The sequence below is a fragment of the Nothoprocta perdicaria genome, unplaced genomic scaffold (genome assembly GCF_003342845.1).
Source record: "Nothoprocta perdicaria isolate Ctin4 unplaced genomic scaffold, notPer1 scaffold_1, whole genome shotgun sequence".
In the NCBI taxonomy this organism is placed as follows: domain Eukaryota; kingdom Metazoa; phylum Chordata; class Aves; order Tinamiformes; family Tinamidae; genus Nothoprocta; species Nothoprocta perdicaria.
In genome coordinates this window covers 14,645,967-14,670,405 of record NW_020454093.1, presented here as the reverse complement: position 1 = coordinate 14,670,405, position 24,439 = coordinate 14,645,967, and the positions used below count along the sequence as shown (strand labels likewise).

The window sequence follows — 24,439 nt, the reverse complement described above, 5'->3', positions numbered from 1 at the left end:
GTATTGTATATTAGACATGCTAAAACAGTATTTAAAAAACCTATAYTTAAGTTTAAATTAAGAGTGTCTGCACATTGCCATACATGAAAGCTCTTGATCAATTTGAAGACAAGGTGTACTTTCATAACTGTGTGGTTTAGTGTTCTTGTAAAAGAGGTTTGTGATGTTCCTCATTTCTGAAGAAAAGATGAAGCCTTGTTCAGTCTGAAGTAAAAGACAAAGGGAAGGAACCTGTAGTGATATCAGTACATCTTGCCTCAGTACATCTTGCAGCTCTGTTTAATTTTTCTGATAAAGTTATAAAAAAGTATTTAATTTCTCTGGATAAGGTAACACACAGCCAAAATACAAAATATGTTGTTGGGTTTCAAGCTTGATTTGTTCTTTTACTTTCTTCCTAGATTTTTTTTTTTACAAKTAATTATATTTATTTCCATAGGTAAATTAGTAGTGTATTAGAGTAATATATATTTTTTTTCAACTCAAGTATCTGAATACATTGTGTTAAATATTTAGCTTCGCATGGAAAGGAGGAGACAAAATGAAATAATGGCCAGGATTCAAGCAGCCATTATACAGATTCCAAAGCCGCCACCAACCCATACCTTAAAAGCTATTGAAGCCAAAAGATTACTAAAGAAGAAAAAAGAAGCAGAGGTAACCATCAATTGTAATCTTTCAATGTGAATTATGCAAACTAGGAAAAAATATATGTGCTGGGAGTATTTATATTTAGAAATATTGAGCATGTACCAACCAAAAATTGTTGATATAATGTAGAAATTATGTAGTGGGCTATAGGATCAAGTAGTAAAAAGAGGGCAAAATATGAATAATATGTGGTTCTGCTTTTGGTTACATATGGAAAATTTGCTTTAATGTAGAAGAAAGCTCTTAATAAATAACATAGAATACTCATTTAATTTCTGATAAAATTCTTTAGCATCTAGTCTATTGACCAGAATACATCAGGAAATAAAGAATTAATTTTTCCTTCTTCCCTGTGAATGCAGAATGTTTTTGCAGAAGGTATGCGCTTACACAACATGGTTTTAAAAGGCCTACAATACCAGAAGTGCTGGAAGATTTGAAATTGGCCATTGTCCCAGATGAAATCAAGACATGGCAGCAATCCAAAAAGTATATTCTGTGTTTTTTGCTGAGGAGTACTTGGGGAAGAATCTCAGATTTTGGACCATGATGCCATTAGGAAGCTGAATGTTACCAGTTTTTAACACTGTTCGATCAGATGCATTCTATGCAGTGTGTGGGGTTGTAATTGTCTGATGTTGTCACAGTGATTATCAAGCTACTGTAAAGCAGAACATGGCCTAGAATATTTTGTTTCAGAATCCCTCAATGATAGGAAAAATAATCTTTTCTTTTGTCCAGGGAAACAATATCTATTTTCAATGCAATATTTTCTATTGTGTTAAATTAGTATAAAAATCTTTACCTAATACTTGCTCTGTGAATAGTCAATCTATTTATGATGCTTTGTGGAAAGAAAATAAACATCACATTTTGTGTTATTCTTTTAGGACACATACAAAGAAATTAAAAAATTTGAGAAGTCTATGACGGAAAATACCATATCAGCACTCAAGATCCAAGTCACTGATAGGTAATATTTAGATATTAGACTGTTAAGCTTAGACAGAATCCTATTCCAGGTGTCCACTACATGTACTAATTACATGTAGTAATCAGTAATTAGAAAATGTGATGACTGGCTTAGCTTGAGCTGTGATTGTCCCTTGAGCGAGAGTCTGTGTGCTCACTTGTACTACAAGTATTCCAGCTCCAGCAGTGTCACAGTGTTTATATCTTAACTTTAACTGTAGCAAGCTGTATCTTCTCGCTCTCCTTTTTGCCATACAGGTAGCAATAAAAGACACAAAACGCATCTCTTCTTCCCAGTTTATTGCAGACATTGAATATGCAAGGTCAGTTAGACCTGCAGAGGGAGGAGGGTGATTACAGGTGTATATACAGGGTAAYGTACTTCAAGAATGGAGAAAAGCAAATTGTCTTTCTCCTTTGAGTAATGCTGTTTTTATTTTGACACATTTGTGAATGTAGAAGCCATTCTGCCTTCTTTAGTGACAGGTATACCRTACTCGGGAGGCATGGCACTCAGAGCATGCCCCTATAGATACTTCTGCATGAAAAAGCTTCTGATTAATAACTTTGCAAAAATGTGTCCAGAGAGAATGGACATTTAGAAGAGCAATATGTCTTTRTTTAATATTCTGCAAGCCATCCTAAATTTCTGCTTTTGCAGAGTTTAGCTTTTATGATATTAAATATTGGCAATTGTATTGATTGACAGTTGGCTCTAGTCAGTGCTGGAGACCTCCTCTGGAAAAGTGGAGATTATGGAGCATAAGGATATCAAAAAGTAACCCCACCACTCACAAAGACGACTAGCCACATAATTGCACTAYGTAGCTGTCAGTTCAATAAATGTATTTGAAAACAATTCTAAGAACTATCATTTCCAGAAAGTAAGTGTCCTTTTGCTATTTAATCTTTTTGGTCAGTGATATAGAAAATCCATTGCAAACACAGAAGCTGCGTACAACAACCCTAGAAACTACAGCACAGACTACTGAACTGTTAAATATTTATTCAGATGATGAATATATAAAGAAAATTCAAAAGCGTATGGAGGAAGATACTTTTGCTAGAGAGCAACGAGAAAAGAGATGGAGAAAAATGTTAATGGACCAGTTAATAGCGCATGAAGCACAAGAGGTGAGAAAACGTATGCTGGCACATAAAAAGCATGCACAACTGCTAAGCTAAACTTTTGATTACAATGATAAAACAACATAATTTTGGAAAGGTTGGATAAAATGTGGAGGAGGAAAAGAAAGTATATATACTTAATCTCTGAAAATTACTTTTATGCTGGTCATTGTTCCTTGAAAAATATGGAAAGTTCTACACTGTTTTTCACCATCTTACTGTCAGATTTCATCATTATAAGTAATGAAGGTTCAGATGAAGGTAAGAGAGCTATGATGTTTATAATCAGCTGAAGACCTGCCTCTTATTTCTGCCCCTCTCCTGTCTGCCCCAATTTAAAAAGCAAACAACAACATTAACAACAAAAACTTTATTAAAATGTATACTTGGGCTGAAGGGAGTAATACTTAAAAATTATTAAATGCAGTACTGAACAGTTGAAAACATAACTCCATTTGCAAATGTGTTTGCAAATGTGAATAGCTAGAGTAGATGAATTCTGAAATGATCTGTGCAGAATGCTATGAAGAAGCAAATACTTATTTTGCAGATTAGAGCTTTGGAGCTTTGGTTGTTGTGTTATGGGATAGAAGGTGTCTCATGGGGAGGGATGGTGGTGTTGTATCCAACAAAAGATTTTGCAGGTTATTCAATTTCAATTTTGTTTGTACTGTAAAGCAAAAGGCTTTTGAGATTCCTCCTGAGACACTCCTTATTCAAAAGCAGTTCTTAGCTGACTGACTTCACACATCTTTCTYTCTGTAGTGATAATGGCATTGAAGAGAACCTTACTTTATTTCTGTGATTTCTCAGTATCTTTTATCTTAGTATAATACTGTGGGTGTTTAGCWTAGATCAGGTACATTGAACCCAATATAGCTGATTCTGTCTCCCCTGCTGTCCCCTAGCAATTGAAATGTGTTGCATCTGTAATCAGGAAAGTATGAAATTAGAATTACATAACGCATTCTAAAGCATTAGCATATATTGTTCAAAGAGGTTTTTGAAGCTGTTAAGAACAAATTATACTTCTCAGGGTAGGACAAATAGGAATTAGCATTACTATTTCTCCCAGACCTATAATGTATAGAAAAATAAGAACAGCYATAGCAGCTCAGCATGACTCCATCCATCTATGTATTTTGCCTCAAAGCCCTTATTCAAGGAGATTTTTGGTAATTACTTGTTGATATGCACAGGCCATGAAGAGGTTTGACCACCCAGTTGTGTAAAATCAGCGCACTCCCAGCATTTTTTCTTTCCATCCCATCAGCTGCAGCCCCAGCATCGTGGMCTGATGATTGAGCCCTGTCACTGTGCCCTGCCATCAGCTGGTGGCCAGGTGGCAGCAGCACTCATGGGTGCGCCTCTAAGCCAGCCAGTGCTGTCCAGGCAGGCAGGACAGCCAGTATGGACCTTGCCAGTTTGAGGTAAAGGAGATGCTGGTATGTGCTACCAGTCAGACTGGCTCCAATGAGGCTCGAAAGGAAAGCAAATACCACAATAGTGCCCCTAACTTCCYGTGGAAACATGTAGCATCAATATATGTAAAATAAAAGTCACAAATTACAGGGGTTGGAAGAAAAGACAAATGATCAGTTGAATGGAATAATAGCCTAACTAGATCAGAAAATCTATTTAAGGCTAATTTGCTYCCCAAGTAGCAGGGAAAGATGTGACTGTGGGCAATTCTGGGAGAGATTAGAAACTAGAATTTGCTTGGCTTAAGGGTGAAATAAATGAACRTGCTTTCATTTTTCAAGACAGATTAAAAGCATACAAAGTAATCAAATATTAGTTTCTCCCTCAATTGAACCAAAAACCAAAAATGATTTGTTAATTAAGATCTTGGCTTTCCTGATAGACATTAGGGCCAAACTCTACTGACATTGTGTAAAACTTAAACACAGGACTTAGGATCATCTACGCAGTCAGGTCAGATGTCTTCAGAGTGCTCAGAGTGCTTTTGTGTGMCCCCTGTTCATACATATATATATAGGTTTATATATATGTATAAAATCTGCACTAGAAGAGTCTTGTTCTCATTTTTGAGATTTGGCACATTACAGGCTGTAGTACAAGTCAGAGCCTGGGAGCAAAAATACTTTGAAATAACATGCCACTCCCCTAGCTGGAGCACAGGGTGAAACCATCAGATTTTCACAGGCAGCAGTTGGAAGAGTTTGACAGCAACACAATTTCATCTCAGCTGAATCTTTGATCTGAGCACTGTTCTCTTAAAGTACTTGTTTTTAAATGCTCTATTTAGATTTATCTCTTTGAATTTAAGAAGCCATGAGGAAGTTGCTGTCAGCAATGTACTGTGAAGATAGATTTGGAAGGGGAAATTAATTATTACTAGATCATTGTCTGCCCCTCAAATAGATTTATATATGCTAAATTAATAGTTTTGGTAATACATTTTGTGATGTACTATACAACAGGACAGAATTMTTTCATTTCATATTTAAATTAATCCAGGATATAGAAATCCAGAAATACATATGCGGTAATAATATATGTATGTGTGATACAAAACAKAAACATGGCAATAATGTTTGGCCACTGGATGCCACTGTTGTGTCAAATAGGTAAACTGAAAAAGTGTGTGTCATGCTTCCTCAAAGCTACTTGTTAAATGATTACTAATTACTATGATTACTATATGATTTATTAAATCATAAACATGATTCAGCCTCTGCACAGTCCTTTGTGAAGGACAAAATAATTTAAGGTAAAAAAATGATGCTGTCATTTTTATCATGTCTTATGGTAGGCCTAGAAGGTTCAAAATATATCAGCCCAAGAAACTTTCAGTGTTTTGACCATTCATGTCATATAAAGTAGTCATATAAAGACTACTATCCATGCTTCCTCCTCTGTCCAACATACATCCATTTTTAAATGAAGAATTAGATGTTCTGAAACCTAATATAGCTACTGTCTGTCTCCGAGTTAATTGTCTATTCAGATATTATTGTTCCTCAGAAACTTCCTGCTCTTTTCAGGCCTCCTCAGTATGTCAAAACATCTGATTACCTAGAGTGATATCCAGATTCCATATTCCAAATATCTCTTTTGAGTACTGTGAATAGTTCTACGGGAGCAACCCCTTTATAAAGATTCTGTTCACCTACTTTATGCCATACRGTTGATGATATAAATAAGATACACAACCAGTATGTTAAGGAGGCTCTTTAAACTAGAATTTAAAGATCGATCTTCACCTGGTGCACAAATTTCTTGCTGTACTAATCCTTGAATAGTGATAAGCAGGTAAAACTAAGGAAAACAATGWAAGTTATTTATTTTAATAGGAAGCAAAATCTGTACATCTCCTATTCTTCTTTGAAATCTTGATGGAATATCAGTATTAATGCTTTATTCTTGTCCTCTGTTCTTAGGAAAATGAATTTCTAATCTTCAAAATAATTCCCAATTTAAGTCTTTAAATTTATTTTTTATGTTTAATAGCAGTTTTTATGTATCTGAACCAAGTGTTCGGGAAAGCAGAAGCTTCCTTTAAAATTCTGCTGAGAGTGATGTTTGGCAGTGGGATTTCAATGACAAATTAGTGCTTTTTACCTAGCATTCAGAAACAGTTGTGGACCATGAAAGTAATGGGAGAAACTTTAGATTAGGCTTTAGATTAGATACCTAAGATCAGAGGGGAGAAAAAAAATAGAGAACACATGAAAGAGGAATAGTAATAAGGAGATAAATATSTTTTGTCAAAGTACTTTGAAAAGTAAAAGTCCACAGGATACACAGTGTTCCTCCACACTGCCTACACTTCAAGCAAATGCTTAAAGATGACTTTCATATCAGATAGARGGTTTTGTACATCCTACTACTTCCCAGTGAGAACACTGAAATAGAAAACTGGAAGTCTTGTACTTTAACCTGTTTTAAATACTCCGCAATATTCCTAGTCTCCTGAATGGAGAAGAAAATTGCCTGAATCCTAATAAAGAAGTGAAAAAAAACATATCTGTAGAATAGACTGAACAAGTCAGAGTGCAGCTGAGTATTGCAGATTACAACTAAGAATGGAGATTGGCAGAGATCAGGGATAGGCAAGGAAAATATGACTGGATATGGATTTGAGGAAGGAATATATTCTTACATTCAGATGCAGTCATTTGAAACATGCCATAGTTTATCTGTACACAGAATTTATCCAAGATAAAATCAAGTTAACCTGAACAAATGTTTTTTTACTGAATGCATAATTAATATGTACAGAATTCATTGTAGTTTTATAGTTCTTGTATATTTTGTAAAAAGGACACTCCTCATACACGGAAATAGTGTTCCAGAAATATGAATCAGATGTGCAAGTAAGTGCTATTCTCCATTCCTATTTCACCTATGAGACTGGGATTTGTTTTCTGTGACATATTTTATAAGTTTAATGGTAATAATTTATTATTCTTTAGGAGGCTTATCGAGAGGAGCAACTTGTTTACAGATTAATGAGACAATCYCAGCAGGAGCGGAGGATTGCTGTTCAACTCATGCATGTTCGACATGAAAAAGAGGTGTTACGACAAAACAGAATTTTCAGAGAAAAACAATATGAAGAAAGACGACTGAAAGAGTTCCAGGAAGCTCTTGATAGAGAAGCGGTAAAACAGTCTTTATTCCCCAGTTGTTGTAGGACTCCTGGAGTACCTAACTATAACAACTACTCTGTGGGATTTGGGATTTATATTTTCAGTTGTTAAAACTTATTTTGTTTTCTAGGCACAGGATGATTTAACAGTGAATATGTTGCTTTTAATTGTAAGGATCAAAGTTACAGCTAAGCTAATAAATGAAGCAGCAAATGAATTGCTTTAAATCTGATTTTCTTTCAAACTAATTTAGCTTTCTGTGGGAACATTTCTGTGTGATGAGCTTAAAAGGCACATTCCYGCTGAGGTAAAATCACAGAAGACAAAGACAGAATACCTAGTCTAAAGAATCATTTCTTTCATTTCCTTTAGATGTAACCTGTAACATCCATTCTTGACAAATGAAAGGAGTTTCACTCCTGAGTGCTATTTTCTACCTTGGAGCTGCAGAGGCTGGTTAATGCATTAAAAAAAAAAAATCATAATCCAAAACTGCCAAGTTTTTTACCCAGAACAGGCAATACTGCTCTAGTAGCAGTCTTATTTACTCCTGCTAAATAAAATTAATAGTTCCAAATCTCTCAACTCAGTTGGAGTCCTGTGAAATCAGCAGGTATAGCACCAACACCAAGTATGATACTGTAAGTATTCTTTCAGGCCAAAAGGAGAATGACATCTCAGCAACAACAGATAACTAACTACTATGCTTAGAATTCCTTCTCAAAGATCTGGTGACATCAATAATCTTAAAATATTTGCAGATCAGAATCTGACAAGTTAATTTGATTTTCACATAATCTACMTGAAGATTCCAACGTGGATGTCTACAGAGCCAAAGTTATACGCAATGCATCTAATTGTTCTTCAGGAATAGTAATTGGGATCTTTTCATGTTTCCCTGTCCCATAACCACTGTATTCCTAGTTATATTTTTCTGTTATTTCATTATATTATAGCAGTTAATTAGAAAACAAACTGAAACTTAAACAATGAATAGAATTTTTTAGATTGTCGTGTGTCTTAATTTGACAGCTATCTAACTGTGCCAAGATAAAATGTATAACTATCTTCATTTCTTAAATGAGCAAGTTCATTTTCTTATTCAGAATTGTGTATTTCTACACTTTCATTTTCCTTGCAATCTGAAGCTTATTCCTAAAAAAAATTCTAGGCTCTTGCGAAACAAGAAAAGATTGATTACGAGGAACAAATTATTAAAGAAAGAGAAYGTCATGAGAAAATTGCTGCTGAAAGAATTCAGGCTCGTTATAAGAAGCATTATTCTCTATGTTGGGAAATGATCAATCAAATTATTGATTTGTCAACAAAAGTAGGGGAGTATCGAATGCTGACCAACAAGTAAGTACAGTAGATGTTTGGCAAAACTAAGAGGCAAATGGAAAGAAAATGTTTTGAAAAATCTGAAAGATAAAATGTTGATATGGAAAAGCAGTAGTCTAAAATTAGAATCATTAGTTATTGAAATGTTTTTGATTCTTACTTTTATCTCATCCTTCACTTGCTTTTTTCATCTCATTTTTTTCATTGTCTGAAATACTTTTTTTGAAGAAGTGATTATAATATTAAGCAAAAACACAGTTATACCAACCGTATTTTCTTTTTTGGATATATTTGTACAAGTATCTCTATCTCCTCTCCTCCAGATTTTGAAGCTATTTTTAACTTAATTTAAGCAATAGATAACATTTCATACATGTGCAATTTCTATATGTTTTGTTCACATACATGGTCAGGCAGTTGATGCCTCCTATAAAGGATAATTATGTACATGATGTTAATCCTTGCAAGACATAAGTGAATTCACATGGCAAAGAGCCTTCACATGTACTGCTGTCAATGAAAAAGATTCATTTTTCAGACTGTTTTTAGCATCGCTAACATCTCATGTGGGTTCTCAGATATTTCACAGGAAAATTTCRGTTACTGTAAGTGGAAAAATTGTGATACTGCTTTCCTGTGAGAATTYACTGATATGCAATACAGGATGAGCCAATGTTACAGCCTTAGCATAATTTCTTGCAAACTCAGCTAACTTGAATACTTAGGAAATCAGGATTTACTAGTTCTGCCACTTTTGAGTGTACTGACTTCCTTTTCCATGAAGAAATTCCTTAACATATAAGTTAAAATAAGTGGTGCTCAGCTCATTCTAGGCTGTCCTGAGATAGTCTGAAAAAAGGGGTAACCTCTGCCCGTTTTGCAGGAGTGTTTCTGCAACCCGTAGTGGGGTTTTTTTTCTCTATTGCTGCTGTTCTTTTGTCAAGTATTTGGTGATTAGGCTACGGGCAAGCCTCACAGCATTAACGTGTGTGTCAAAAGCTTTGTTATCTTTTYGTGTAATTGTATGTTAAAAGAATAAAGCTTTAAATTCTCTAAGTTTAGACGTGGTAGATATGTGGTAACAACAGTCAGGTTAGTGATGGTTTCCTTGTCTGACACAGTCATGGTTCCAGTATAAGCTAGTATCGCATTTGTTTGTACCGAGTGCTGAACAAAATGTACAAATGTTTGAAATGCCTTTCTAGCATGCAAATCAAGATTTTATCAGCATTTGGTGCTACAGCAGGTATGTCTTTGTCAGTGTTTCCATGCATTTCGTTGTGTGGGATGCATACAATGCGTATTTCATTTTTTCAAAAACAGCAGATGAAGATCCGATCTAAAGCAAAACACTTGACTTTCTACAATCATTACCTGAAGAAAGAGAGCCCAAAATTATGTCACTTTAAAGAATAGTAGAATTCTTCTACATTCTGTCAGACCTAAGCTCCTTGTATTATTTATCTTGTTTATTTAGCAGACATAGAATTCGAACATGAGGCATATCAGTGTCTGTTGGAATTAAGCAATAAAAATAATTTAGTTACTGTTACTTTTTTTTTTTTTAATATTGTGTTGAATACTTTTTCCTCCTAAAGAAAAAAAGAGATGAATAGTCATAAGACTGTATGGAATTTTGGAGAGGGAGGCCTGTCCTTAGAAAAGAGATTACTTTGAAACAGGGAATCATAACTACAGCAAAACTTCTACTGCCCGGCTGTGTCAGCCAGTTGCTGTATGACAGACTTGTGAAGAYAGTGAAGCTTTCAAGTGTCTACTACTACTGTACAAGGAACCAAGCAAAACGACTTGTTTCCCCCTAAAACTCTGTAATGATTATGGAAAGCCCAATAAATGATATCTAGTTTATCATATRCTTATTTCGTGACTGTAACTGTTGTAAATTTGGGTCCAGTGTTCTCAACTCATTTAATTTTGTTTTGAAACTAATAGCTTTCTCCTTCTTCTGCAGCAAAATTCCATTCAAACTGATGTGTGACTGGAAAGAWTTTTTTTTAAATGAGAAACCAATATATGATCAAGCTTCAATTCAACCTATGCCAGAAGAACCAAGCCCAGAACAACTTGTAGAGCTGGATAAAATGCATCTGTTAGATGAGAAAGATTATGGTGAATACAAGGTACATCAAATTGACATGACATAATGGAATAAAATACATCTTGTTTTTTCATAGTCATATTTTSTTGTGATGTATCAGTATTTGACATACAATTTCACATCAGTATAYGACATATCTACCATAAGAAATACATATGTTTCTATTTTAAGTTAATAGCTTTGCAGAGCCTGTGCAATTTTGRAACGGTGTTCTAATTTCTTGCTTGTACGTAAGACTGATTATATTTATATCCTGAGTTCATAGGACTAGTATGTAAATTGCAATGCAATTATTTTTACATAATTGRAATTTTAAAGTGTAGTTAATCTTATCACATTTCTATGTAACAGGAAGTAGCCAGTAAAGTAAAAATAAATTATGTGTTACAAATCTGATACTCTTCTTAATTTCAGCAGTTCTGAAATACAGCCTAAAAAAATCTATGGATTTGAATTATCCAACAAAAGTCTTTTATTTTGAAATGATAGTAATGTAAAATAAATTAAAATGCCTAACATTTTTGTTAACCTCCTATTACAATCCAAGTAACTATTTTCAGAATGCCATTATAGTTTTCTGTTGCTTCACAATATGAGAGGWAATATTACAAGTGAAAATTGAAGGTTGAATGTTGCCTTGTTAAAATTAAAAAATATTCTATATTTTCCAAATTACAAGATTACTGATGCTTTTCTTTRAAAAAAAATGCCCACTATGTTTTGACTGTTTTAGATTATCTGTACTATACCATGACAAAATCATTGCAAATAACCTGTSTGTCTTTGACTTGTTTGGGAAATGATGACCACAATATATGTGCTTTTACCCACATCCTGAGCCAATAGGTACATTTTCTTTTGTAGTGAGTATAATCTTTTGTTAGGAGTTTCTGTGGTGAGTGCCTGACAGCTCGGTTGGCTTTGGTTTCAGTCTTAACAGTTGTTTTTCTGATTGSAGTTATTTACAAGATTCTTGCTCAGACTGTATCAACTCATACGGTTGATAAACTTCAAGATCACCTTGAAGTGATACAAATATACAGGACAGCAAATATACAGGACAGGAAAGGAAGAAGAAACAGTCACTGKGCAGCACTAATGAAAACAAATTTTTGAGTAATATTGTTGATTGTGTTATAAAGTCCACACAGACTTCTCTAGATGTAAAAGGACACTAAAGGGGGCAAACATTTGCCTTATGATGCCTCTAAAGCCTCTCTTCCACTACCAGGCTGTTTTAAAAACAGTCACATAATTAATGTTTTTGCAGATGTTAGTTTTATCCTTTTCTTAATCAATATTCATCAAAAGCTGAAATAATATGATGTGAAAAACTGTTGACACCTGTCACCAAGCTAAGGGAACCTCTAGTACTTTAAAATATTGCTTCTAGATAGAAGCGTACTGGCTAGGCTTTTTGGAAAAGTTTATGCTGATGTCTTTAACAGTGGAAGATAAAGTTTGAAAGATACAGTCTGGCACCTCTCAAGAGCATTATGCTTACACCATAAATACTGACTAAAGGAAACATAGTTAATAGAACACAAGAGCAAAATGAAGTGTTATCTGTCTATTGCACATTCCCCATCAGACCAAGCTTGGAAATTTTTGGTACGTACCACATCATCAGTTTTGGCTAATCACTTCATGAATTAATGAAATCACCCAAAGCAAGCATAACGACAGGCAGTGCACAAAATAGTAGTATCAAATAGTTTCCAGTTGAGGGTTCAGACTTTCAACCAGGAGTTGTATCACTGTGGTCTGCGTGTCTCAAAACGTGTCTCTGACAGATGAGGTAGTTCAAGAGAGATCAGTAGCAAACTTGTGATATAAAAGGCCAGAAATCTGAAAGATGAGTGCGTGGAACAGAGAGTACATGCCATTTGTAATTCACTTTTCTTGACTTTCTAATAGAATTCAAAACAGTGGGTCCAACTCTTAACCAATGTTTGAGAAAGGAGATTCAGATGGGACAAAGATTTAATTGCTTTTGCATATATTTTTGCTGTTATATATTAAGAAGTGCTTGTCTGATATATAGAGTGGATACTGTGCAACTCAAACATAGGTCTGATATTTGTATTGATTAAAGATAGGTAACATTTTCATTTTTAGTGATTGTTAGGTTTCATAGTGTTATTCTAACGCACATATATTCAAAGACTGATCACGTTCTCTTATTAGGATATATGCATGTGACTATATATCATTTATCATAATCAAGTTCAACAAAAAGGTTGTATAATCTACCTGGAACATGAATTTTAAATACTGTCTTTCAACAGTACTTAGAAAGGAACTGGATTCTCCTGCTGATAGTAATGAAATATCTGATTTATAAAATCATTAAAAATTTCAGACTGAAAGCAACAGGGAGATCTTTTAWTTCAGCCTCTGTTCAACCTCTTTGCTCAAAGCAAAGACAAATTTGGAATTTAATCAAGTTGTTCAGAGTGTTGTCTAATCACTTTTGACTGGTTCCGAAGATAGACATTCCACAGCCTCTCAAGGCAATTGGTTCTCATGCTTAAGCAATCTCATTGTCTACATTTTTTGCCTCAAATATAGTTGAAGTTTCCCTTGCTAAAATATTTGACCTTTACCTCTTATTCCTGTTGTTTTTGTGCCCTCTTTTTTTTTTTTTTTTCTTTTGTGACAAGCTAGAATTTAACTGAGGGTATTGCTAGCCCACTTAGCTTTCAAACAAAGGTTTATCAACCTGCCATCAAATAAAGAATAAAACAAAACTAGTGTTATTCTGAATTACTAACATAACCTCTCAACTTCTCATAAAATCAACTGTACATATTCTTTATCATCACTTTACTACTCTTCTGGGAAATAATTGGCAACATTTCAGAGGCAAATCCACAGTTTTCTGTTTAATTATTCCCACTACATCTTTCTATTCTCATCTTTCACCTAATTACCTCATTACATTATATTCTGGTAACTCATACCACTGACCAATCTGCATACATGCATATCATGTTTCCAGTAAGGTTTTCTCTCCCTTAAAAATTCCTGTAATTATGTATTTTTATATATGAAATGCATATTAAGCAGATATATTTGTTTGAAATTTATATGTGATACCAAGAACTAATGTTTCCCAGTTTTTAGAATATAAAATAATGTTGTAATAGTGAACCTCTCTTCCAAATATCTGCTACTGCAGTATTTTGTTCTGTAGTATTGGGGAATGACTTTTCATGTTTATGTTATTAAAAAAATTGTTTTTACCATATATAAAAATGAGTGTCAGGGTACTTGGCTCCTTGCAGGGGGTATGAGTGAGTATTAATAAATGCTTAATGAATGTGCCATTATTTCAGCATTTAACAAGGCTCTAGTGTAAAAATATTTTATTATTTAGTAGTAATCAAATTTGGTTGTTGCAATTATGTTTTCTATGCAAATAAATACATCTGAAAAGATGAAAGAAAAGGCATACTGAAAAATGGTAATTTGTCATTTATACAGAGCATGACAGGGGAATGGTGCCCACCTGAAGAGAACAGCGAAATCAAACCTCCTCTTAATAATAACATATTGGGTCATGTGCTTCATAGACTGATGGAGATTTTCTATCCTCCAAAACCCAAACCTTCACCACCTGTATTTCCTCCATTTCCTATCAAGGGATGTATTCTGGGAAAATTTCTTAGTGGAAAAACTACCTGTGTAAAGTTTCTTGAAAAAGGTAGAGAGGTTTTTTTTTTCCCTAAAATTCATAAAAAAGGTTAAAGTTTGCTTGCTTTGAAAAGCTAATTTACAGTGCAAATCACTGCATTACTAATTCTGGAACCTCAGGTGCATCAGTAATTTGCAGGAATTGATTGCAAGCCATTCATTCGTTWTTTTCCAAAACAAAGTTGAAATAGGTGAATGTGAATCTTAATTCGTTGTGATATCTTGCTTTAATTCTTCTGCCATTTTTCATGCCATTCCTATGGCATGAGATTTTTAAAAAAATTTAATGAATGCCACACTCCTTTGAGAACGTGTGTTAAAGCAAGGCAATTTTTTAATACGGACGTGCGTTGGTTACAGATAAGAAACTGTAGAAACCAGTTACATCAAATGCACAATCAGAAGGAAGTTTGCATTGTTTTGCATGTAATAATGCTGTCTTCCCATTATTAACTTAATTTCAATAACAATGCCACTATATGTTTGCCCAGCTGAAACTATTCAGTTCTCTAATTTTATATTTTGTGTATTAGTTTTCAATATTCAGGTACTATCTGTTGATACTCTTGTTCAAGAAGCCATCCAAGCTTTTCTTAAAAATGAAATGAAAAGTCAAAACAGTTTTATTTCACAGGAAGCACAGTGCTCTGAGAAAGAAAATGGGGTAAGCATATTGTTTCCATTTCTTATTCTTTGAGTTTTAAAGACTCCAAGGCTCAGCTTGGATTGACAGTTTATGGGATATTTTTTCCCTGTAATATGTAGTTTCCTTTCTAATTATTTTTTTCTTAACTTGTACAAGGTCCAGAAGAACTTCTCTTTGGAATCATCACAGGAAGTTTTAGAGAGACTTGAAACAATATCTATCAATGAAACCAAAGGTGAATACATATTTTCTAGTCGGATTTAAATGGTAGTTCCCCTTATACATTTGAAATAGTATCCATGCCATGACATCAGAGCTTTTGCAGTAGGTTCCATTATTAGTTTCTTGTTTCTATGCATTCCCAGTGTCTTGGAGCAGCAAAGGCAGGCTATTACACAGAGCAAGATGGGCTGGTAGGCAAGAATGGTAGAAATGCAGACAGGACAACTAAGTGTGATGATGCTGAATCGTCAAGTTAGGGGGAGGATCTGGCCTGGAAACTGTGATCAGAGTGAGCCTCAGTCCAATGATCACCCAGCATGCGTTCTGATGAGCAAGTCTGAGGTCAAAAAAGGATGTCAAGTCAGCAGGTCTGGTTTAGAGTCAGAATTAGAAAGGGAGATAGGTTGCAGATAATACTACTATACAGTTATGATGTACCACACAGAGGGCCCAAAAAGAGAGATTCAGCTTAAGAGCAGCTCACAAAGGAAGAGGAGGCAGGCCCCCAGTTCTATCCACCAGATCTTACCAACAGAGGAGCTGGTGTTGGGATAAGACAAATAAATACAAAATCACAGAGTCATTGAGGTTTAGAAGTACCCCAGGAGATCATCTAGTCTAAAACCGTTTGCACAAGGCAGGGAGAGCTAGAAGAGGTGACTCAGAATATGTTCGAACAAGCAGAGTGCCCTGGCAGTAAAGAAGATCCAAAGCATTTTGGACCATATTAACAGGAACACAGCTAGTAGATTGAGGGAGGGGATTATATCCAGCACTCAACATTCATTACGTTGAATTTAGAAAACTGTATTCAGTTTATCAAAAAGACAAAGCCTTGCTCCTCATGATGTTTATGGCAGGAGTGAAAAAACATGACAGGTATAAACAGAAAAAAAAATGAAGTTTTGACTGGATATGAGGAGAAACAACTTCTGCATGAGAACAGTCAAGTCCTGGAACAGATTGCCCACAGAGGCTGTACATTCCCCTTCCTTGGAGGTTTTTAAAATCCCAGTGGATAAAAAACTTGAGCAGCCTGCTCTGACCTTCCAGCTGGTGCTGCTTTGAACAGATGGTTGTACTACAAACCTAAGGAGATCCCTTCCAACCTGGCTTATGCAGTGATCCTGTGATTCTAATGCATATACCTTTTCATCCTCATTTGTTCAGAGAACAATGAGATGTATATCTATTATGTACCTATACTAGTTAGTATTATAGTAATAAAAATGTCAAAATATTAAAATGTACCTGTTTTAGATAATGATCCTGTCAAAGCAGATGAGTCTGGTCAAGAAATTGTATCAGGCAGTAGTCAGGATGAGCAGTCCAAGGTATGTAATTTGATTTTAACTTGTACTATATTAATATGCATTAGTCAAAACCTTCTCATTAAGCTACAAAACATGAATACTATTTTGTCATTTTGGTTTCATGTATTGATAAGAATTTTTCACATGAAATATGAAAACAGACTTCATTATAAAAAGTTATTGTTGACATGTCAATCTCAAGTTCATGTAAGATTTACTACTTTCTTTGTCATTTCTCAGTTACTGAAAAGCTATTTGTGATTCTGCTGGTGCTAAACTGTTTATTCATTCCCATGGCAAATTTTTTTCCTTCAAAAATACTTAATTCTGTAAGAGACCTCAGACTCTATTGATCTTAGCTGAAAAATATTTCAAAATCTAGTAAGCCTTAGGATTCTGGTACTCCTAATCAAGTTAAATACTACCATAGGAAACTTAAGTTTGAATCATTTCTTAAGCTAGCAGAAAGTAAAAAGTCAGTTGTGGTACAGCATTGAAAATCAGAATAAGCTTAGACCCAGGAGACTTAATTTTTATTTCTTGACCTTAATAACCTTTGTTCTTCAACTTCATTTCTGTCTTCCATTTTTGTTGGTGTGATGATGTTTAGTTGGATGCTTCAATTAAATTAGGCCTTCTTTGCATCAGCTGAAACTGTTGTTGCTTAATAGGAACAACAATGAACATTAAGTGTAAAAAAAAAAAAGAGTAAAAAGTAGGATTATATCTTTTTAACAGTGAGTGCTGTGAACATTCTGAGCATTAGTCTTTCATGTTCTTTTAACTGCACAGCTATCTGTACGTGCCCAACTTGGTGCTGCTTCACAGAAATTTTTGAAGAAAGGAAAAAGTATTCCTGATGAATTGCTAATTGACATCCTCTTGGAAGCCATTAAGTATGAAATTGTGTAGTTTTGTTTCTCAGTTATTTAGAATATAATGATCCACTTTGTAGGTCCAGATCCAGCTATTTCTCTTTATTGAATATTTTATTGGAAAACTGAGGTATTCTACTGGGAAAGTGAGCTAATTAGCGTGGTTAGTTAATGCTCATTTTAAAGTAGTAGAATCTAGCCCTGAATTATGCAATTGTACAACACTGATGGTAAATGCAAAGTACACGACTAGCACATAATCATTAAATATAACTAATGTCTTAATTTTGCTGTGAGTTCATTTTTAGAAAGATATTCAACATGTGCTAATATTTTTCTTTTAGTCTTTGTGTGTGTTATATAATCCAAACATCTCTACTTTGGCAGTTAGATTGGCTGTTTTTGTCTGTTCTTTTCTTGTTCTTGCTGTTCTTTTGCCTGCATGAGAGAAAATTATCTCAACTGCTCTTATGGGCAATTAGTACTTTAAGTTCCCATATGACTATCACTAAAGTTTTACTCCTCCCATTAGTACTCTAGAGTTATGAAGCAGATTTTACTTCAGTGTAAAAGTTAACAGTGGAAAATAATGAAATTCATCTCTGGTCACAGTTTATATACAGTTTAGTTTTGAAAAGACAGCAAAAATTTTTATTTTTTCTTCGTTTTTAGTTTTGTTTCATTTTAGCTTCTTGTTTGAAATCTATTGCTTTGCAGTTTTGCTTTTAATTTTAATGGTCTTCATATTCATTATTTGCCAAATTGTTTAATATACTGAATTCAGAATTAAAGACTGTTGAGGCAAGTTCTTCTTTAGGTGTGATTTATCAATATGCTGTTATTTCGCTATATAATTCTAGTTCTTCATTTGCATTTAGAAAAACCCCACCAGAGAGGGGCTGGATTGTGGATGGATTTCCAATAACAGTAAATCAGGCAAAGCTTCTTGAAAAAGCCTTTTCAGGGATTGATCCAGACAAAAGAGATGACAAAGATGACAACTCTGGGAAGCTCTTACTGGTTACGGATCCCAGACACCCTAAAAAGCCATTTGTTCCCTCACCCACATTTGACTTCTGTATATTTTTGGATATATCTGATATCACAGTACTGAAACGTATGGCTAACTTGAAATGTGAGTTTCTGACTACGTTTAAAGAAGTTAAGTGACAGGCAGATTCTGCTAAAAGGGTAGAACTACTGTTTTTATAATATTGAAAAGACTAAACCTCTTTAAGTTCATTGTGAGTACTTTACAACATAATATTGGGTTATATATTTTCATTAAAATATGAAATATATAACAAAACATATTATATACCATATTTTGGCTTTACTATAATATAATTATCATTTAATATATAATACATATTTGATATTGATATTTTGATGTATTTATATATATGTATATACCTTGAAATTTTTGTTAGTTTAAAGAGTTTGTGTTGCCAAAACACATTCAGAGAACCCTGAAATACTCTACCCAGATGAATGTCTCATCTCCACCTCTGGAAAACTCTAGGACTGCAAAATATCCATGAGGAATATTAGTGCTATAGTTAGTTGTGCATTCAACCAGGAAATGAGGCAAACTCAGGTTCTTTCCAGCTCTGTTTTGTACGTCAGTCATTTTCTCTGACTTCTCTATTTCTGGAAGTTTGGCATGCAATTTTTAGATGAAAAAATGTAAGATGAAGGAATGCTGAAATGTTTCTTCTAAATTTATCTAAGACCTATAATTAGATTACATAGTTACTTTTTTGAACATATATACGTTGTTTCCCACAGCAGATAAATCAAAGTCATCGGAAATCAAACAGGAGGACATCAATCAAGCTTCAGATGTAAAAATTCAAGAAGAGAAGATGGACTTAGTCAGGGAACAGATGCTACATAGGTATGATATATGAAATACAGTAAAGTTGCTTCAGTTGCCTGCTTTACTTTATAATTAATCTGAACTCTACATGTGAGCCATGAGCACTGGCATGCCTACTCTTATGCTTGTACTTGACAGTTTCTGACGTGGAACCTTAAGAAGCATTTTCATCCTTGCTGTAATATAAACAATCTTATCAAATCAAATTTTATCTGTTTTTCTTTTTATGAGATACAGAATGTTTTTCTTCAAATATGTACTGAATGAACTACATATACATGTATATGTGGGTATGCATGTGCATGTGTGAAAGAGTGAGGTCACTCTTTGGAATACTATTTGGCTGGATTTGTTTTAGTATTATAATAGATCTTTTCTTGCTTTTGTTTATTGGTTATGCGAAATGCTTTATTTTCCTGCAGTTATGTCAATAGTTAAATCTTGAAGTTATACATTGGTATGATTTTTATAGAATTTCAGGATTTCTAGATACTTGGCCAGAATTAGAGAAATGGTTTTCAATCCATCAAAATATTCTAGTGAAAGTCAATGCAGAAATCGAAGAAAATCTACTGTGTAAAACAATAAAGGAAATCCTCATGGAAGAAATTACCAAAAGAGAGAATAGAAGTAAGTTTTTTGGTTCCTACTTTTTATACTTCAATAAGAAAATTCTTTGTTGTAATGTTTACTATTTCATGAACATAATTACAATTTTCACTGGACCTTAGAAATTTTGCAGATTTTTAATTCAGTGACTAGGTTCATACTACAGATATTTACGTATATAAACAAAAGTATTTTATGCATGCAAAATATTATTATAAAATATTATAATATATAATTGTTATATATTATTAAATGGGTTCATTTGAGCACAGGCAGATGCATGCAGTCTAGACATGTTCACAGAAGCAATTTGACCTCTATGTCTTTTACATTGAGGGGTGAGAGGTAGGCTTATTTCTTCTCACTCAGCTTAGGTGCCTCAGGAAAGGCTTCATCTCCATGTCTTTTCTTGCTAACAGTTTTCTTGCGGATTTTTCAGATTTTCTTTCAACCTACTAGGGTTGTTTATTTTTCTTGTTTTCTACCAAATTATCTTTTCTCTCTCTTTTTCTTTTTTCCCTGCTTTTTCCTTTTTTACTCCTCTTTTATCTTATGTTATACTTTATCTTTCACCCTTCTTAGGTTTTCCGTGGTAAAGTGAACCATTTTAACTAAGATTTACCTCAATTTATCAGATTGTTATTTGATATTCCTGACACACTTTCTTTCAAAACTTGGGATATGTTGGCACAAACTACATGTGCTTGTATCTGTTCTCTAATTAAACATGGAGTCCTTGATAGTTTTATTGAAACTCAGAATTATAACATCACCACTGACTTTTATTTAGCTGGTAGACAATGTGCTTCATATTAATACACAAGATTTCATTACCTTCCTGCTTCTTTCACAGTGGTGGTTTTAGAAAAGTTAACATCCTGTAAAATATAAACTTAACTGAAAAGTGTTTTTATAACTATGACAACACAGATTTGATGAGCGTATTTGTCATGAACAATATATTTGAGCTTGTCAGAGTAGCATAAATGTCCTGTTTTTTTACACCTATAATACATTTGAAGGTACTAATTCTAAAGAAGGTACTAATTCTGAAGAAAAACCAGCAGGAAGAAAGCTTTCACAACTTACATCTGAAGATATTCCTCCTCCTATTCCTGTGGTACCACCGCTCATTAAACCAGGATCAGATGAGTGGGTGTATGTAGATGAACCACTCCCCAAGGTACAGTCATTCATGATTAGATATTAGAGTATGTATTTTTCTCAATATTTTATAACATATTCTACTTAAACTTTTTGTGTCATTACAAATATTTCATTCAATATCTCCAATATGTAAAAGTTGAGACACTAATACAAATATCCAAAAATATGAATAGCAGCTGCTATTTGAATGCTATTTGCTATTTGAGAATGTTACGTTATAGAAAATCTATTTGAGAATATTATGCCATAGGGAAACAACTAATGATTAAAATGTTTGAAGTGTTTTTTGTTAGTACAGTATATGTAATTAGTTGTAAACAGGTCGGAAGAAATACATGGAGAAAGAAATCGATAAGTATCACTGAAATAATATTTCTTTTATTTGCTAATAACACAGCAAAACAGTTTATCAAGAAATGTATCAATTAATTTTGTTGTTTTGAAATTATTTCACAGGAGATACCTGATTTTTTAGTACCTTACTGGGAAATGGTAGAAAATTCATATGTAAATACCATCAAAACTATACTTAGATGCTTAAGGGATGAACAGCACTCTGCAATTTATTACTTAGCAGATACTAGGTGAGTAGAAATAACAGCTTATTACCTTAATATTCCCATTTTCTATTTTTTATTTGGCATTCTATATATCTTTTAACACTAAAATTATTTTTATCACAATTCACAGAAAACATTTCCAGGATTATCTGAAACGTCCAGATCTGAAGCAGACATTTGTAGCTCAGTGGCAATCAGATTTTAATTCACTTGCTGATGACCTGTGGGAAGACGAGGAAACAAAAGCAGAACTACACCAAAGAGTTACTGTAAATAAGTGGCAAAAAGTTATAATCCACCTTAAAGTATTATCTGACTTTAAACCAGATTGGGCTAATAAGAAGGAAATTGTTATTTTTTTWAAATTTTTACCATTCCTCCAAAACTATTTCATTTTCCCCTGTACATAAAGGGATAATTCACGATAATTCACAATTCTTCTTTTTATTTTTTAAGTAGTACTGTGATATTCTAGCACATCATAGAGTAAATATTTCCCTGCCTTCTTTGTCTTTATCTTTTATGTTTTTCAGAATTTAGCCTAGCTTAACTTGGCCCTGTGTATAACAGCATTCCTGTCTTCCCATTTTGTGAGATAAAAGTCTGCTGTGCTTAATACATGCAATAGGTCTCCATGGCTTTCAGTGAGTCACATGGTGTTGCTATAGATATAGTCACTAGTTTAAAAGCATTTAGCTATAAAGAATGATCCATGAATGGGAGAATTCCCAGAAATGGGAATCYCTAAACGGGAAGATTCCATAGCCACAAGTACAAATATAATTTAAAATAATAAATATATAAAAAGATACTTTTCTGTCATAATCAAGTATGATTTTGTAATTTAGGACCTAAGAAATCGTCTCTGGGATATCTGTGATAACAGAAAGGAAGAAACTGAACAAGAACGTAGTGATATCATGAATGATGGCTGGTTACCAGATCATAAGGGGATTGCAATGAACCATTTTTTTTCTCTTATGCAGGTATGGTGTGGAGCTCTACTAATAAGTGCAATGGGAACAGATAATAAATTAGATTTGGAGGTCTATAATCCTCAAAAGATTTTCATATGGTTGACTCTGACTAAGTGAGCGATCAAGAATTAGATAAGCAGATGTCCAGGCTTCTCCTGAATTAACCTAGATAGTTAAAGATGAAAAGTAAATAGCTTTCCATATATTCATCCATTTTATGGCAGAAAATTTTAAGAAAAATACCATTATTATTGTCCAAACTTCTTAAGCATTCAGTTCATAATGCACAGTGCTACTTTTGTCAGTTAATCAATCCAGTGAATAAGCTGAGTTGTGTAACAAAAAATGTATCAAATCCATTTCTTCCTCTGTATTTACTTTGACATCTGCTCTTATTTTGGTCAAGTGATGTAATGAACCACTTTTGCAGGCCAACTTGCTATTAAGGTTATCTTGTATTTCCCATAACAAGAAATTATTTTATTATCACCTAGCTTGATATTTTACTTGCAGACTGACCTGAAAATCTGAAAAGGAATGGTTTTGCAGAAAATGGGCTGCTGTATATGAGAAAATCTCTTAAATTTAACACAACTTTCAGATAGGAACTTGAAAGCTTTCAGAAATCTGTCTATCTGTCTTCACTTACTTGGTCCTCACTTGCCCATATTCGGCCTTCTTCCCTTTCAGGCAAACCATGAGTTATTTCAGTTTGTTTGTTCATTTTTTTTTTTCTTTTTGTACAACTTGACATTTCCTTTAATGGTTTGGCAGCTCTAAAGAAGTTAATAAAAAATAAAATTTGTTTTAAATATGTGAAATGCCATGTCATGTTAACTTATCTGAAAATAATGACCTAAATAGCTTAGATTGACCTCCTTGGCCTTCTATCTCTGTGTTATTTTATGTACTTACTAATTGGGGGAACCACTTTCTAATCTCATATGAGTGTCGTAATAATTGAAGCAGTGTTTGTGCAGTATTCAGTTGCTATAGTGAGAAACTTATTAATGCAGTTTTCAAAGAGTCAAAATAAATGCTCTAGATAAAGCCTAAGGTCACTGACTAAGCAAAGAGGTCTAAATAGGAAATAATTGCTAACGGAGCAACATTCATCTTGTAGCTAGGGTCCACAATAATCTGTTATGCTCTTTGMAGTCTATAATAAGATATATGATTATGTATTTTAAGACTATATCTTAAATGCATAAAGGAACATAATTAAAGTCATATTGCTGAGTTTAAATTGCTCATTTGGAATCTAATTTCCTGTCTATCCACCTGTCTTTTGTGGATAAAGAGAATAACCAATTAAATTTACTAATGTGTATTAGCCCAATGCAATGCATATGTTCTTTCAAAAAAAAAAAAAAAAAGACAATTTTTAAAATAATTTTGTATATATTCCTACAAAAAACAGTTATTAGTGTTAAAAATTACGAAACTAAAAATATTGCTACACATTTATGTTATGACTTTGTTTGAACAACAACCAAAAAAGCTCCTTCTGCAGGTTTTTCTGTGTAAAATTACATATATTCCCCAGCTGCCTCTGTTACTGAATAAAAACATATATTTGTGTAAATACCATTTAACAATTAAACTTTAGCTTTAATCTTAACTTTAGCAAGGTTATATCAGATTTCTTTCCATCTTTCTATGTGTATG

At 33.7% G+C, this 24,439-nt stretch overlaps 1 protein-coding gene across 1 annotated transcript in view; it reads left to right on the top strand.

Annotated features, from left to right (window-relative positions):
* Positions 1-24,439, top strand: part of SPEF2 (sperm flagellar 2) — a 43,929-nt gene that overhangs the window by 4,021 nt on the left and 15,469 nt on the right. Inside the window, exons 5-22 of the mRNA XM_026035691.1 lie at positions 517-657; positions 1,542-1,624; positions 2,544-2,757; positions 7,191-7,379; positions 8,539-8,726; positions 10,681-10,849; positions 14,314-14,533; positions 15,057-15,187; positions 15,326-15,404; positions 16,652-16,725; positions 17,497-17,600; positions 18,458-18,714; positions 19,368-19,476; positions 19,931-20,088; positions 21,090-21,250; positions 21,691-21,818; positions 21,925-22,063; positions 22,643-22,780. Coding sequence (XP_025891476.1) covers positions 517-657; positions 1,542-1,624; positions 2,544-2,757; positions 7,191-7,379; positions 8,539-8,726; positions 10,681-10,849; positions 14,314-14,533; positions 15,057-15,187; positions 15,326-15,404; positions 16,652-16,725; positions 17,497-17,600; positions 18,458-18,714; positions 19,368-19,476; positions 19,931-20,088; positions 21,090-21,250; positions 21,691-21,818; positions 21,925-22,063; positions 22,643-22,780 — 2,682 coding nt within the window. The remainder of the gene's footprint in view (positions 1-516; positions 658-1,541; positions 1,625-2,543; positions 2,758-7,190; positions 7,380-8,538; positions 8,727-10,680; positions 10,850-14,313; positions 14,534-15,056; positions 15,188-15,325; positions 15,405-16,651; positions 16,726-17,496; positions 17,601-18,457; positions 18,715-19,367; positions 19,477-19,930; positions 20,089-21,089; positions 21,251-21,690; positions 21,819-21,924; positions 22,064-22,642; positions 22,781-24,439) is intronic.